Source organism: Varanus komodoensis, unplaced genomic scaffold, assembly GCF_004798865.1.
Source record: "Varanus komodoensis strain SLA01 unplaced genomic scaffold, ASM479886v1 scaffold15, whole genome shotgun sequence".
NCBI classification, from domain to species: Eukaryota; Metazoa; Chordata; class Lepidosauria; order Squamata; family Varanidae; genus Varanus; species Varanus komodoensis.
In genome coordinates this window covers 25,793,163-25,810,684 of record NW_025335440.1, presented here as the reverse complement: position 1 = coordinate 25,810,684, position 17,522 = coordinate 25,793,163, and the positions used below count along the sequence as shown (strand labels likewise).

Genomic DNA, 17,522 nt, shown 5'->3' with positions numbered 1-17,522 from the left:
CATATTCAGACAGCAATGAAAACAAATCTTTCTTTGCATCTTGTTTCAAAGCTTTTGGCATCATGCCTTTGCTTTATTCATTTATTTGAAGCAGTAGATAATGGCACCTGTGCCATCTAGCAGGCATTTGTTACATTTTCTATTCACAGAATTATTTCTCTGAACATATGGACATTTCTCATGAAAAATATAGATCAATGTATGTTGTTAGTCCTGCACAGTGTAGATCTGTGGACTGGATAGGGCCTGCATTAGTCCATTGGCTTAAGTATCAATGAAACTACTCTATGGAGGAGTAATGCTAGAGATAAACCCTCTTCAGATCAATTGCCTCATGCCATTAGAATCTCACAAGGACAAGTGGACTTGGGCACATGACTGTTTCCCTCCATGGCCATCCTTGCCACCTTCTCCCATCTCTGGCAGAGCATCTGCATTCCTTATCCAAATGACTGAAGCATGGAAGATGGATCAGAGTTGTTCTTTGTTGGTCCAGAAGGCTGGACTAGAACAAATGGGTGGAAATGGCAGCAGAGCTTAGTTTGACTATCTTAATTGCTCAGTGCAATTGAGCAGTTGAGCAAACTGCTTTGAAGGGTGGTGTGGGTTCTGTATTTTCTGTATTTTGTACAGAGCCTTAAGCAGAGTCTCCACAGCCATCTTTTAGGGATGACGAAATGGTATCCCACATTGTGGAGCCTGCCCTGAACAAGAATTTGGACTACACTAAAACAAGGCCCCTCTTCCAACTATGAATTCAATCTGCATCCACTCCATGCCCCATTTAGAACTCTGGAATCACTGGACTAGAAAATACACCCCAACACAGTTGCCTACCAGTTCGGGGAGACTGACAGGTAGGGTCCCCTTCTACTTATGCAGGGGATTTAAGGCACAGTCTTATGCAAGTTCAGACAGAAAACAGACCTACAGCTCCCAGCATGCCCCAACTCTGTCTCAACAAGCATAGGATTGCGCACTCAGAACACTTGAATGGGGCTATAGAGTTACAACTTGTTTCCTTTTGAACCTGTATTCTCTAACTCCCAGGCTCTAATTCACAAATATGTGAGAAGGAAGTAATATATTTAAGTGTGTAAATCACAGTAAATCCCCAGGCATATTCAGAGAGAGAATAACTTTCATCTCTTCAACCCTTCTGACCAACACTTCTGGTCACAGAGTTACTGTAGAGCAGGGGTCTCAAACGCGCGGCCCGCGGGCCCATTGCCAGGACGGGCGGGGCACGGGGGAGGGGCCCTGCGGCCTTCAAAGCGCCGGCGGCGCCCAGGCCGGCCGTGGGATGAGCGGCCCACCACCACCGCGGGGGTGGAATACTTGATGCGGCCCAGTCTCACCCAGACTCTACTTCCAGCGGCCCCCAGGGAAGTTGAGTTTGAGACCCCTGCTGTAGAGGGACATGTAGGTGAAGATCACCTCTGTCCACCTCTGTGTCCCACCATCTCTGCAAAGCAGCTAGGCAGCCAGTTTTGGTCATCTAACTATGTCGCTTTGGAGAGGGAAGGAAGGAAACTGAGGCACTTATCTGGGTAGTGCCGATGTCCCCTCGCCCCCTGAATGCTTCATAAACCCCTTCTCCAAGGTTGTTCTCACAACCCTAGAGAAGCAGCCAGTGCAGATTCCCAACCTGTTTGAATCCGTGCAGATTTCTCCAACAATCCTACTCTTGTGGGACGCAGTCCAGTGTTGACTAGGACCGGAGGCACGTACAATGGGGCCAAAGTACCAAACATACCAGTATATTTTTACATAAAGCTCTTAATTTGGGGAACTTGGGACAACTGGATTAGTCCCATGGGCTGAGGTGCAATAGATAGCACTATTTTAAAGGTACGCCTCCCTGAATTTGAGGGCTAAATGCTATCTGTTTGGTGACACCATGCAGCAGTACACAAATCTCGAATTGGACATTGTAACCACATGTTTTCTCCTGATATAACTTACCTCCAAATAGTCCTCGCTGCAATTATCATGGTGTTCAAGACTCAGTGTGCCAAATGCAAATGTGATGAGAAGGCTGGGATTGGTTGAGAGGGTCCAATAACAATCCCTGTTGGGAGGGTAGTTACCAGGGTAGCCAGGTGAGGAAATTGAGCCATAAGTACCGGTCAGTTCAGCACCACACTCTAAAATGACAGGAGGAGAAGAGGGAGAAAACTTCTTAGCTTATTTATGCATTCACCATACATCAAGTGCCTTGAAAACAACATTTCTTAAGGTTCCTTAGGACCTGGTTGGCAACAGTAGCAAAGATCCAGATGCAATAAGTCCTGGCCTGTGTAATTTTTCAGAGCACCTGAAATACTCTGTGAGCATTCAAATACCCTGGGTAAAGGGCACATCTGCTGCTTTTAGACTTCAGAAGCTCTGCAGGCTGGTCACTTGGCTGCTTCCACCAACAGGTAAACCTTGGGTGGGGATGGAACAGGGCTCAGTGTGATGGGTGAGAGAGCTTCTGAAGGACCTGGGTCACTGCTAGGAGTGTGGCAAGCGTTCACATCTCAGCAGGGGAAATAGCTCTCATTAGCCCCTGTTTGAGCTATGGAGATGTCATTATGTGTAATAACAACCAGGATTCCCAATTCCCTGGAGCATCCAAGGCAGCTCTGTATGTCAAATGGGGAATCTCTGTGGGTCAGATTATTCTTGCATGCTGGAGGTTCCCAAGCCCAGTCTTATGGACATTGAACAGAGCGCATATTTGCCGTATATGACAAGCCCTATATGGGCTTCATGTTCTTTCATATGCAGAAAAATGGTCTTAATAGAAACTGTGTGAACACATAAAGCTTCCGTAAGATATTGTATGTGCTTGGAATGAGTAAAATGTTCAGCCATGAACCAAGATTGTGCTCAGAAAAGGCCTGTTTTATAGTGAATATTCTCAAAACAGTGTGACTCACTGACTTGATCTCTGCTTCATTTGCTACTCCAGGTTTTGCCCTTCAGCACTTGATCCTTTCAAATGGAGCCAGAAATGAAGTGACTTTTAAGAAGCAAATTCCTGCCCTTACCAGGCTGCTGAGATTCCCAGTGAACTGTGAACCTTCCTGCATTGGCCATGTGATCAGAGTAGAAAAAGAAATACAGAGAATTGTGACTGCTGGAAAGCTCTGCTGGGGGAGATGATCCACAGTATTTTCCCAGCATGTTGGCTGCTGTTGACTCTCCATCATGAACCTGGAGAAAGCTAGACCTGCAGCTGGTACTTTCTTCCAGCTGGAAGACTGGAAAAGTGATATGCAGGATCTAAACAAGAAAGAATTGAGGTCAAATCAATTGGCATGTTTTTCTATCTGTAGGCTGAGTGAGTCTCAGTTGCTAAGGGATGATTAGATACTGTTTATACAGTTACACTGTGCAGATTAGATACCACACCTGTCCACACAGTCATGTATTTCTATAATTTCCTGAGAAACCCCAGAACAAGCAGAAGGATTAATGAAATCTAAAGGTCAAGGGAAGGGAAAAGAGATAGAGCGAGACTTTGAGATAGACAAAAAACTTGCCTAAAGGAATCAAATCCCAGACACTCCTAATTGTTTCAGTAACCTGATAGCTATTGGGGATCTTGGATTATCTCATTGCCATGTTCCTTTTGAGGATACCGCAATGTTCCCTTGAAGTCTCAAAAAGGACTTTACTAGCTAAGCAGTTCAGCTGCAAGAGTAGGGGTATATGGCTCTCCAGATGTTCTGGTCTAAAACTCCCATCAGCCCAACTGGTATAGCCAATGGTAAGAGATCATGGGAGCCGTAGGACAAAACATCCGGAAGGCCACATGGTGCCAACCCCAGTTTGCCATTATGCAGCAAAGCAACAAGATCAGCTGAGCTGACCAGCATCTGCCTGCTTCACTGCATACCCAAAGGGTGCAAAAAAAAAAAATAAAAAAAAATCAAATTACATCATTACATCCAAGCAAAAATTCAAATCCCATTCTTGAAATATAAGCTTGGCCTTTCTCCTAGTCCAGGCTTAGTTATCAGCTCAACAAACCCACATTTCTGAAGTATTGGAATGAACTGATCTGCAGCAGTTTGGATGCCACCATCGCCACCCCCCATGTGAGGAGAATGCCTCCCCATTCATTCCTATTTATGCCCATTCCCATCATTCAGCATGTGCACCACTTCTGTACAGAAGTCCATTTTTAAACTCCGTGTAAGCAGTGTCGGTTGCTGTTATTTACTGTCATTCTGACGGTGACCAGTCCTTACCTTGTCATAATCAGTCCTGATCACCCAGCTGCAGCTGACCTGCCGACCATATTGCTCACTGCCTGAATTGTTCGGGTAGCTGAACGAGCCTGAGAGGCCCAGAAGTGACCCTCCACAAGCTGCAAGTATGGAAAAGAGTGAAACAGTTAATTCCTGTCATTTGATTGACTAAAGTGGAGTGGAACTGCTGAAGGGTGGAAATATTTGCATATGAAGGTTTCCACAGAGAGAGAATCCTCTCAAGTGCTTCCTTGCATAGCCAATTGCATTGCCTTGTCCACAAGAAATGGCGTGGCAGTCGGGCGAGCACAGAAACCAAATGCAGCTCCTTTTATGAACGAGCCACGAGGTAGGAAGCCAGGCAATGTCGGCAGCCTTTTAAGACCAGAGGAGATCCTGCTGCCTTGGAGCCAAGTCAGCGCTGCAGATGGACACCTGGGGTGGAAAACAGGCCAGCACATTTCTCCTTCCTCCCACACTCTGCAGTGTCTCCAGGGTGGAATCCTACCCCGAGCTTGCTGATCATTTACCTTGTTGGGGCATCTGGCACTGGGGTCCAGTCCAACTGCTTGTGCATTCACAAGAGTAGCCGTTCACCCCATCAGCGCAGCTTCCACCATGCTGGCAAGGATTGCTGGAACACTCATCAATGTTTTCCATACACGTGGCCCCAGTCCAGCCTGGATCGCATACACAGGTATAGCCAGAGACTGTAGCCTGCACACATTAACCCAAATGAAAGAGAAACTCACCAAACCTGAGTCAGCTACTGACCTCCCTAGCCTGTGATGACTTCTGTATGATTTAGGTGATGCTGTGCCACACAGGTGCCATGTGCTAAATTCAGCCAAGAATGGGATTTCAGAACATTTATGCAAACTAACCTGAAAAAAGCTGAAGCCTGACCATTTTAAGAAATGGAGCCCAGTCATAACGACTGCCTTACTCACCAAGCTTCACATGCTAGTACTTTGCTCTGGTTATTTGAACTTGTCTTTCCTAATCAGTGCTTGTTATGAAAAAGTTGGATTAATTTTCTCTTGATTCAACAGCCCTTCCTGGAAAGAAAATTAGGCACCTGCAGTCCTATCTACTCTTACCTGGAAGGAAACAGCATTGAAAACACTGGGACTCACATCTGAGTAAACACAGGTAGGGTTAAACAGTTAATCTGTAATGCATGCATATTCTTAAAATCAGCAGATAATTTTACATGCACTTAGAAGGTACGAGTCAAGTCATGCTTTGATGCCATTGGTGTTGCACAGGCTAATAACAATTCGTGCCTAGTATTGGAAATGAGAGGCGGCACCGGCACTTACGAGGCACTGCCCATTGGCACAGGGGTTTTGTGTCTGGCAGACGGTGCTCAGTGGCGCACATCCATTCGCGCCGTAGCCACTCCCAGAGTACCCGGCTGGGCACACGCAACTGGGCACAAGGCCTGCAAAAGAGGGCTCCAAATCAACGAGGGGGAACATTTCATCAGGTGCTTTTCATGGTTTGGGGTATCTTGATTCCAAAGTGCTCCACAACTGCACAAACTTTCCTTATGTGGAAGCCCCACAAGGTGTGGTGGGGAGAAGTCACTGGTGGAGTGAGAAGTGAAAGCAGGGAAAGTCTTATCGCCAGGTACGGTGAGCCAGCCTTCTCCGGAAGCTGTTTTGGGTTGTCAGGACATGCCAGCTAGGGGCTGGTTTCTGAGGACGCAGGCCTATGGATGTTTACTCTGCCCACAGCTCCCAGCATACCCCAGAGAGCCACAGATGTCTGCCTAAACACGCACAGGATCACATCTTCCATCTACTGTTTTGCATCTTTGCTGCCACGCGGACAGGGGCTTGTGGTATTTTCAGCATTTGGTGCACCAATAACTTTGCTTATTGGGGGCTGCACCCCTGGACTTGGAGGCAGCATCTGCCACAGCAGCCCTGGCTGTGAAAATGTCTTGGTGAGGTGGTGGCAGGCAGCTGACTTGCTATTTTGAACTTCCCATATTCCCAGTTTCCTTTGGACTGAGAAATGCCTCCCTGGGACTGGTTCCTGCTCATGAGGAATGCAAGGCTGCCAGGAAATGGCCACATAAAAAGGGCAGGGCAGGCCAAGAACTTAAGAGTCTCGGACGGGAAGATGGGATGGGATATGTATCTGTGTCTATCATTCACCCATCCATCCAATTTATTGCCTACTTCATGGTATAAACTAGATCTATATCTATCATCCATCCACCCACCCATTTTATTACCTACTTTACATTTTAAAATCTCAAAACCAAGAATCTTTCTTCTTTCCCACTGAGGCCAAAAGGAACCTCAGGCTTGCTGTATAAAAGTGCCATTAAAATCATGGAGAAACTTCAAACCCAATTTGAAGTCCTGCACTGACCAGGGGATTGGAGCCAATGGCCTTCCATTTCTACGTTCTGCTATTCTATGATACTATGATATTATTTACTTCCTCTCTCTCTCTCTCTCTCTCAAAACACACACACTCACGCACACATATATTCAAGGTGGTATGGATGGTTCCCACATCTTAAACTCACCACAACCTTGCGAGGCAGGCCAGTTAGTGAGACAGTGAATGGCTCAAGGTCACCCAGGGAGCTGCATGGCTGAGTGTGAATTTGTGCCACAGGCTCCCCAGTCCTAGTCTAACATTCCAAGCACTGCACGCGCTCACAAGGGCCCACTGGGGGTCAGTTCCACAGGGCCAACAGCTCTACCAATGGGCCAAGGGAGGGGGCCAGTCGAGCAGCAGACACTGGGGGCAAGGAGCAGCAGGAAGACCTTGGAAGCCAAGCTCTGCATGTACAAATGCTCGCCGCATGGCCAACCATGAGCCCCACCCCACCCCAGCTCGCTCCCTGCTCTCTGGCATAGTGGAAAATGTTGCCCTACCGCAGTTTCGAAGTAAGATTCAGCTGCCAGTTTGGTCAGCTTCTGTGGATGGAATGGGATGGGGCCGCCATCTTATCTTTTGCATCAGGAAGCAAAATGTCTTCATTGCAGCCCCCACACAAAGCATGAGCCATTATCATTATTATGATGAGTATTACCTGATATGCTGGTACAGGCTGCAAGTGGATGACAACCTCCATTGTTTAGGGAGCAAATGTTAACTTGGGTACACACTTTCCCATCACCTTCATAGCCTGGTTTAAATAAGACAGTTTGTTACTAAGCTGCGGTGTCATATGATAGCTTCAACTTTGCTTGTACAGCCTCGCAGCTCAAAGCGCATGACAGAGCGCAGTGTTGAGTGAAGCCCTCGTTTTGCCAGGGGCAAATTCCTTTTCAGCTTTATCACCCCAGGAAGTCTGGCTTAAATCTCCCTGACATCAGCACAAACCTTCTCGTTAACTTAGTGTGGAAATCAGCAGGCGTTCTGGTGAGCAGAATCAAGTCTTATGACTTTGCAATATCAGCTGCTGTTCTTTTTTTTCTTCCCTGGATCTTTGCCAGATGTTGGGTTCCTGTAACCACCCCTGATGTCATATCACTCTGGAAGTTAAGGCAAACAGCTGCGCTCTGGCATCCATGACCATCATGGTCACAAGCCTGGCTAACGCACCCAGAGGGGCAGAATCAGATGAAGCAACGCATTGCCCAGAGCATCCAACAAACCTGGGCTCAGAAGAGAGCCTTAACAGCAGCCTAGAAAAACCCTTGCTAGATCCTCAGACTATATAATATCATCCAAAGTTTCACCCAAACATGCTGCACCTTAATACCATTTTCTGGACCAGGCACAAAGATCCTCAAAGTGTTCCATCACAACCTGTTTTGTTTGTCCAACCATTATTATGTAACCTGCTATAAAAACAAAAGAAGACCCAGGCTGGATAACATCAAAGTTCTATCTAGTCCCTACAGGAATCAGCCTGGGGCTTGTGGGAAACCCACAAGCAGGCACGAGTGCCAGAGCACCCACCTGATCACGCTGCCCAGCAACTGCTGCCCGGCAACTGCTATGCTGAAACATACTACCTCTGATCGTGGAGGAGACATGTGTGTGGAAATCATGCCTCCTCCATGAATTGTCCAACAGCCTTTTAAAGGCACCCAAATCAGTGGCCTTCACTACAGCCTGGGGTAGTGGGTAGTAGGCTACAGCCCACAGCAAATTGCATAGGTTAAGGACCGTGTGAAGAAATGCTTCCTTATATTTGTCCTTAATTGCCTGCTTAAACACAGTTCATGGGATAATTCAGGGTTCTAGTGCTATAAGAGAAGCGGAAAAATACATCCCTACCAATATCTCCATATCACGCATTATTTTGTAACACCCCAGTCCGTGCATGTTTTTGTAGACATGACCCCACTAATTCAAATGGAATTGCTCTCATGTATACTTCCCTAAGTTTGCTAATTAAGACGTTGTCAAGTAAGGAAGATGGCTATGCTATATCCAAAAGGACCACCTACACCTCTATAAAACTGTTCAAGCACCAAGACCAATTCCAGGGGCCTGACTCACACGTCCACCATTAAGATCTCCTCAGTAGATTTCGGAGGCGGGACCTTTTTACTGTAGGTTCCATTCCATTTTTCCCACAGGATGTGCCATTAGCTCTCTCACTGGTATGTTTTAAATGGTCTTGAAGACCAACAAATTCCACTCCACTTTTAAGGAAGTTAGAGCCCAGAGAAATTTCTAAACTGCTAATATATTTATATAAGTTGTTACATTACAGTTCCAGTTTTCTCTTTTATATGCTGAATGCTTTTCATTTTAATTGTGAACCATTTTGTGAGGCTCCTGTCACACATGTGCACACACACACATAGAAAGAGTATTTACTTTATTAATTTCCTGGCCTTCCTTACAAAAGACCCAGGGTAGCTAATAATTTTGTAAACATGTTATTGAAGAAGGCAGACAATTTGCAATAAAATCTGTCTTGGGAGAAATTCCTTCTCATACTCAAGTATAGGGATTAGTTATACTTGAGCTCCACAAATTGCTCTTTATTGGAATGCCCCTTAATTTATATCATCAATAAATAAAACTCACTTCAGAGTAAAGGAAGTTGTAAGGACAGGATTAACAAAGCTGTTGCACCTTTCCATTTATTATGTTCAGCCTTACATTGAACAATTCATCTGCTCACCAAAGGCAGGGAGAGACTGCACAGAATCCTGTGAGCTGATGGGAGAAAAATTATTGCTCCATCCTCTTCTTCCTGCCCACTTGATGCTAGCAGTGTAGAATCTTTTCCTTCTCAAGCATGGACATGACCCAGCCGGCTGTTGAAAGGGAGCCAAATCAGTGTGCTTGGTTGGAAAGCAATTTTAAGACTTGAGGGACCAAATGGCCACATGGGCCATGCAAGAGGAGCCATTGGGCCATTCCCCTCCCTACCTTGCATGGAAACACAGGCTACTATCCTCTCCGCAGGCCAGTAAAATTCTTTGCAGATGAGAAACGTCTGCAGACTTACTTACGGGACTGTTATATGCAGTGCAAACAGTGTGCATGGTGGTTTTCAGTGAACAGGTTTTACCTTTTGCCAAAGAACATTTGCCCTTTTTTTCAGTATGTATGGAATTAAATTCTACAAAACCTGAGCTGCAACTGGTCCACCCAGCTGGAGAAAAGCCATCGTGTACCTGGGGGACAATGGCTGCAATAGAAGGATCCCGGTGTGTTGATACACGGAACCATTGGAGCAGTCGAACAGCCTCCGTTGGCTGTCTCGCACTCGTTGATATCATGGCAACTGTAGCCATTTCCTTCCCAACCTGTGAAAAGGGAAAGATACACAACAAGCGTGTTGTGGTTTTTGTTTTTCACATAAAGGAGTGTGACCTGTGCGGCCCTTTCTTCTGTCCCCAGAAGACTTCAGTCTCTTATTGCAGCAACTAAACCAAAAATGCATCTTGCAGCTTATCTGGAGAAAGCATAAATTGCCCAGGGACATAGAGGAGAGTGACACCCCCTGCTTGTCACATCTCCTGGTTCCAAGGCTTTGCATACCCTGAGAAGAACCCCAATTCAGACTGGGAACAGTTCACCCCACTTCAAGAGGGGCCCCATACCTCCTTCTGTATCCCTCCCAGCCCGAACACATCGCTCTCCTGTCTCCTAACTCATTTGTCTACAGATTCTCCTATTCTTCAGCCCTGCAGGAGCCGAGGACTGCAAATACTGCAGTCCTGAAGAACCACAGTCAGCATCCAAGGGCGGTGGAGCCGTGAGAAACCAGGCTCTGTGAGCCTTCCTGAGGCCTCTGATGGCCGTCTTCCTTTGCTGGGACAGCAGTTCCCAAGGCAAATACTCTGGCCAGCACCTCCTGTGTTGGCACTGTCTTAAGGCAAACCAGAACAGGCATGGAGGGCTGCACCCCTGTCCACTCCTCCTGGGGTTGGGACCCAGCCCAGCCTGCCACAGCAAGTCTAACCAGCTGGCCACTGAGGTGCAGTCTTCCTCCTGAATGAGCTCAGATTTCGGGTGCAGAGCTGCTTGTCTGAAAGCGTCTCCAGAAGACAACCTGGGTCAAAAGCTTTCTTTTATGCCAAAGCTTTCTTTCAGGTGAAATGAGGGGTTGCAGAAAGATTGTTTCAGAAAATCTAAATGCATATATAGATATATGTATATTGCTACAGAGACCAATTAGATGCATGGACCTGCACTCAACCTAGCAAACAATAGCCCCAATAGGTATTTTTACCCATTACTCTTAGGTTAAAGAGTCCTCCTCACCTGCTGGGCAAGGACCACAGAAATAGGAGCCCGGTGTGTTGTAGCACCGCACTGGAGGATTCTGTGAGCAGGCAGGTTTCGGGAGGCTGCATTCATCAATATCGGCTGAACAGGCAGGGCTTCCTTGCGGTGACATCCAACCAGCATCACAGATACAGGTGTAGTTTGGCTGCGAAAAACAGCCAGAAACAGGGCAGTATGAACGACTGTGAATATCACAGGAGGAGCTGTTCCTAATACTCCTTTCATATCATTGCTCATTTCAAGGCAGACTTGAAATCACACAGTAATTTGCCTTTACAGGAATTCTGTTCCAGTTATTACCATGCTTGCACATGTGTGTGCACAAGCACACACACCACCAGCAGCTTTCGCCCTCCTTTACGAATAAAGACGGAAAGTGCACCGGCAGTGGGGAACATTGTTCACCCATTCAAGAAAGGAGACCTGTAATTTACCCAGAATAAGCCAGAGCATGTTCACCAGTAAATGGGGCAGCAGGCTAAATATGATTAAAAGCAATCAGCACAGCTTGCACTTGCATCCTCAGAGAAAGAGATGGGTGCAAATATTACAAGCTGCAAATGGGCTCGGGCTGTTTTCCCTTTGGCAAGCTGCTACTGCTGAAATCGGGGAAAGTTTGCTCAAAGATCTCCACTCACATGGCAAGGGCACCCAAATTTTTTTGGATCAGGGTGCAATGCATGCAATAAGGACATTTATCTATTTTGCATGAGAAAAGTGTAGATCTCCAGGTGTTGTTGGATTTTAACTCTCATCAGACCTTACAAACATTGCTGATGGTGAGAGGTGGTCGGATCTGTGGAGGAGGGCCATAAAAGGCCTATATATTTCCGGGGCGGGGTAGGCAGGGGTTGCAGGAATTGACCTCCTTCCTAAGATCAGAATTTGAAAAGCCTTTATAACGCAGGCAAAAAGTCTGATTAAAGAGCAGCCTGGGATACTCAAGCATCCCTTTCCCTGTGCTCACACGCTGACCTGGAGCTGCTAAACACTACAGCCCTGCATCAGGGTGGCCAACCTGCAGAGCTCCAGGTAGTCTTGGCCTACAACACAGATTATCCCTGAGCACTGGCCGTGTCGGCTGGGCAGGAAGGGGCTGGAGTCGCACAACATCCAGAGGGCTACAAATGACCTACCACTGTCCAAATGTTATGAGCCGAATACTCCTCAAAGTGTACTATCTCTTCATTGAACCCTTGCTCAGCCACATGTCCCACTGATGCTGCGTGCTTGGCGTCCCCTCCCAAGCAAGACAGTCTCTCCAGCACTTCCTGTAAGCAGTGTTATTCTGCATGGAAGACTCTAAGCACTCATAAGCCTCAAACACTCATGCTTGCTCAAACACAAGGAGATGCTGTACCCTCTCTGCCCCACTTTACCCAAAGCTTTGCTTATGAACCCTTCGGGGCCTGGCTCTGGAAAGAGGGGTGCTATGGAACTGGCCACGCCTGTGTTCTGCACTCTGAGCCCTAACTGGGCCAGCCTGCAGCTGTGACGACCTGCCCTTGGGTCCACCCTCCAGCAGGCTGGCATTCTCCATCCGAGAGACTACCCATTTCCAAATCTCCTCCCTCCCGTCCTTCTTCTGCTCCATTCCCACGGGCAGGGAGACTGGGCCCCAAGGGTGTTCTTGAGCTACTTTCATCCAGAGCAGGCTCAGACTGGCACTGAGAGATCGAGTCTGCAGGTGCAGGCCTGTCTGTTACAACAATTCCATTATCGGAGTTTGAGCCTCGTCTGGTTCAGACAACTCCCCATCATCCTCAGTCTGAGCTATCAGTCCCACCCAAACAGGCCGCTTCTCGCGCGTGCCTGGGAATCTCACCAGAGCACGCACACATTTTGTCCGCAGGGTTGTGCAGTCCAAGTGGGTTCAAACACAGAGGAACCAAGGAGGGGAGAACAGCAGGTGGTTTGGAGTTGACCAGGTCTACAGTTGACTCTACAGCTACTAGCCTGGTGCCTTACCCTCACCCTAAGCCTTTCGAAAGACTCCTATCGTGGACAAAGAAAGGATAAACAAAGGATGCATGACTTTTGCAACAGGAGACATTTGAAAGGAGAACGCCATGCTGATTGCACAACAGGCAAATTTAGGATGTGTCCTGTGTGAACAGGGTAAACAAAGGAAAGGTAAGCAAAGTAGGAAACAGATTGCACATGGGCAAACGAGGAGAAGGTTATAAATATTACAAGGCATTTAGCTTACCAATATCCATTTAGTGCAAAGGAAATGTTTTATGAAGAAAATGCCCTTGCTAAAGCTTGTAACAATAGTACAACGTGTGGAATGGAACCAAATAAATTTCTTTTCATATATTACTCAAGTGAAAAGACAATTATTGTCCCCAATTCAGCTAACATTAGTTGAAACAAGGCAGTCCTGATCAACTCATTACAAAAATTAAATCACTGCGTGACTTCCAGCGCAATCATACAATGCCAACGCAAGTCTCATTGAGATTGGTGGGACTTGCTCACAGGGAACTATGATTGCAGCTGCAGTTTCCACTAATTTCAACCATGCTGGGTCATTGTCCATCTTAAGAAGGGCTGCTTGCTTACCTGGTTGGGTTGCTCTCTTTTTCCGTCAATACAGAGCCCATGTGCACAAAGAGCCTGAGATCCCCCATGGCAGTCATCAAATTTGGATGCGCAGTGGAATCCATAGGTTTCAGGCGTACAGATGCAGCTTTTGGATAAAGAATGGATTAATGGTGCAGCATCCTTTCATTGGTCGAAAGCCCTGCTTGATGCACTGGATGTTAACCAGTTTCCTGCCATATGTTGCTAATATTATGCATTAATCCATACGCACAGAATGCTTATTACCTCCTGTATTTTCCAAATACAGCCTTGTTACAAGACAAACTCAATCAATGAAGGGTAAAGAAAGTAGGCAGCATCCAGCTCCTGTCCAGTGCATGTATGTAAAATGGGAATAAGCAATCCAGATGTTTGGCAAATAACTCCCATGAGACCTGGCTAGGATGGCCAGTGATCGGGGTCATGGGAGTCGTAGGTCAAAACATCTGAGAGGCACCAGGATGCTTCCCCTTCGTAAAAGGCATGGTGTGGTGATTGTGCACCAGAAATGAAGTAGGATCTTCCTTTGCATTTCTTGTATGGAGGGAAATGAAGAGCAAGTACTGCACTGTTGCCCGGACAAGGGTACAAGTTCACTTTCTGAGGATTATACCAAGACTGGCCAATGCAGAAACTTTCTGCTGCCTGCCAACAGAAAAAGCCAGTGTGGGACAGCCCGATGGCCACCTGCTGTGCGTTACATTTCTATATCACCCAAGAGCTGAAGCTCATGGAAACCGTTCGGAGGCCTGGGCACACGCAGCCCCAGGAGACGCGCTGCGCCCAAGTCCAGCGTTCTGGGACAGATGAGCCTTGCTCATGATCCTGTGACCAGTCAGCGGTGGCCCCTACCTTATGGACGTCTCTCCTGAGAGACACATGGCTGGCCCCATCAGTGCTTACTTTTAAGCAAGTTTTAAAGATTCACTGGGCATTAATTGAGATTTCTATGGTATTTGCTGCTGGTAGCTATTTTAAAATAGTATTTCATTATTACAGAACTTCTTTTGAACTGCTAATATTTACGATAAAAAATAAATTTCATTAATATCTGTTGAATTCTATTGCTTTTGTGCTGCAATCTGATTTAAGAATGATCTTGAAAGGTGGCTAAGAAAGGATATATCCATATCAATAGAGAGAGAGAAGAGACATAGGCTTGCAAATCTGTAGAAATAGATATAGATATATAAAACAATGGAAGATTTTTGCTTTAACTATACATTCTCATAGATCTGGTTCAAGAGCAGCCAGAAAACTGGAATATAATTTTTTTCTGAATGTTCTACATCATTAGTTGTTTGGCTTGATACATTAAATGCAAACTAACTCGGGTTACTGAGTACTCCCTTCAAGTGATGTGGTACTGATTAACTGAGATTTCAGAGTTTCAGGGCTTGGCACCCTCTCTCTTCAGAGCAATAACAGAATGGATTGTCTTTTAACAAATTGTTTATTTCAGGCCATGGGACTTATTCCCTGGTAAATGTGCTTAGAGCGAGTCTGTGTAAGCATTCAGCTTCTCTTCACTTCCAGATTCCTACTCTTCAGTCTGGGACAGATCAAACAAAGCAAACCTCCCCAGTTCAAAAAAAGGACATTTGGCTGGCACTTCAAAAAGTGTCCACACAGCCCAAATGACTAGTCAAGCAGATTTCAGAACATCAAGTCCTGCACTGACAAAAGTGCTTGAAGAGGAATTAGATTCCATTGTATTTTGTCTAAGAACATATTAATTTATCGCTGCATTCAAGCTGTCCAAGTGGAGGCTTTTGGAAACAGGAAAGTCAACAGGACTGTTCCACCAGAGCAGCATCTAAACAATGAATGAGTGAAAGATTTGTTCAGAAAAGTCCTCTGCTCTTCATTATCACCGTTATTACTATTGCAATGGCATGTAACCATTTTAAGATAATTCCAAGTACAAAGCAGGTAACACATTTTCTTAACAAGACTGTTGCACTGCCAGATTTCCAATAATTTCTATAGTATTTTTTCAATACAAAAATGCAAAGTTGGAAGAATTAATTCAGTTTGTATTTTTGAGCCAGTGAGGTTGATTTTCATTGATGAAAATGTGGATTGGAACATTATTATATTTCAGTTTTCACAAATTTTAAAATTTTGTAATAGAGTTCTCTGTATAAAAAAGGATATTCCCAGTGCTGTATGTTTAAATTGCTATTGGATGGCTGTCTGCCAGGGATCTTGTCATATTCTGGATTGTGCATGGTATATTGGGCAGTGGGTTAGACTGGATGGCCTTCAAGTTACATTTCAAGACAATGATTTTATGATCCCTTACCTGTAAATCCCAGGAATCTGTAGATCATGGGGTTCTTGGAAAGCAACAACTTTACTTTTCCACCATGCTGTGCTAAAGTATGGGCTACAATGGATTTACTAATCTTTGAGGAGCTACATTGGTTTTGCTACATACTGCATCAGGGGTAGGTGTCTTGTGGCTTTCCATACTGGCCTACAGCGCCCAAGATCTTTTGTCACTGGCTATGCTGGCTAGGGCTGGTGGGAGTTATAGGTCAAAACATCTGGACGGCCACAGGGTACCCATCCCTGTGCTCCATCATCACCCTTCTGGTCTTGCTCAGTATGACATAAATATTAATTCAGTATTTTTTTAAATCCTATCTTCATTCATTTCCATTGAACAGTCCTCTATGTCATCCACTCCTCTCTTGCAAGAATATTAAACCTGGCTGTAGGATAAGGTCAAAGGTCCAGCTAGTCCAGGATTCTGTTTGTAACAGCAGCAAGTCAGATGCCTAAGACCAGCCCTTCCACTGGGCAAAGAGGGTCAGCTGCTTCCTCTGAAAGGGGTCCAGAGGACAGCAACAGAGATGGTCAAAATGGAAGGGAAGCTCTAAGGAAAGGTAGAAGGAACAGGACAAGATTCAGCACAGGCATGTTCATACTTTTCAAATTTCTGAACCATGGTCACATGGTAGGTCTAGTCATGCCTACAGGACAAGATCAGATTGAGTGGTCTTCCGTTACAGGAGGACGTATTTCCATTGAATTTTAGGAGTAATACCTGAGTAGTAATAGTAAAAGGAGTCCACCAAAGGACACCAGAGTGGTAGTTACTCTTCTTCACTGAAACCTTCAAACAGAGGCTGGACCACCATCAGCTTGGATATACTGGAAATCCAGGTTCCCTGCATTGCACAGAGGGTTGGACTAAATGTCCTACAAGCCTTCCTCTAACCCTATAATTTTATTACTTTAATCTCCCTAACATTTGTTTTAAACAAAACAGCTCTCAGGAAAGTACCGAGAGGCCCTGAGTTACTGAAAAAAGTACCTCTGGGGCAGATTGTGGTAGCTGAGAAGAATTACTGCAGCCCTGAATTAATCTGTGTAAAAGCTTGCAACTCATGACAAAGCATCCCAGCACAGGAAGCATGCCAGGCCAATATTTGCAGAGGGAATGGGATTTTTTGTTGTCATTATTCCAAAGACAATAACAAAATGCTCTGTGGAAAATTCTAGCATGTTGCTTTGTTAGGAAAGCCACTTTTTAATAACGCAAGAAACTGCTTTTAAACCAGAGAAGCTGGAGAGCAATGGAGTGATGTAGCAATGAATGAAACTGCTACTCAAGAGAGGGGGATTTTGTCTTGCTCTATACATTTATGGGGCTGGTGATCTCTTTCGAGAAGCTGTGATGGAGGACCTGGTATGTTTCTTTCCTCTTCCTATACATATAATGCAATGTATGAGAAAGGGACTCCACACAGAGCAAAGGGGCATAACTTCAGGCCTCAGAGCCAAACCCAGTCCAACTGGGGTGCAATCTGAATCTCCAGAGCTCCCCAAATGGTCCCACTCCCTTTTCCACAATTACATTTACTTGGGCGATTTCCCAGCTCTTGGGCATTTTGCACCCCAGTCTAAAAGGTAGAAATGCAGTAAGAACTTTAAGTTATGTTAACTTAAACTATGTAT

General features: G+C 45.7%; 1 protein-coding gene across 1 annotated transcript in view; it reads right to left on the bottom strand.

Moving 5' to 3' along the window:
- The window catches only part of CUBN (cubilin), a 180,362-nt gene that overhangs the window by 149,388 nt on the left and 13,452 nt on the right, over positions 1–17,522 (bottom strand). The window contains exons 8-16 of the mRNA XM_044424708.1: positions 13,536–13,662; positions 10,947–11,115; positions 9,854–9,985; positions 7,300–7,395; positions 5,564–5,685; positions 4,772–4,958; positions 4,242–4,360; positions 3,036–3,270; positions 1,966–2,147 (exon numbers count right to left, since the gene is read on the bottom strand). Of these exons, the coding sequence (XP_044280643.1) occupies positions 1,966–2,147; positions 3,036–3,270; positions 4,242–4,360; positions 4,772–4,958; positions 5,564–5,685; positions 7,300–7,395; positions 9,854–9,985; positions 10,947–11,115; positions 13,536–13,662 (1,369 nt within the window). The remainder of the gene's footprint in view (positions 1–1,965; positions 2,148–3,035; positions 3,271–4,241; positions 4,361–4,771; positions 4,959–5,563; positions 5,686–7,299; positions 7,396–9,853; positions 9,986–10,946; positions 11,116–13,535; positions 13,663–17,522) is intronic.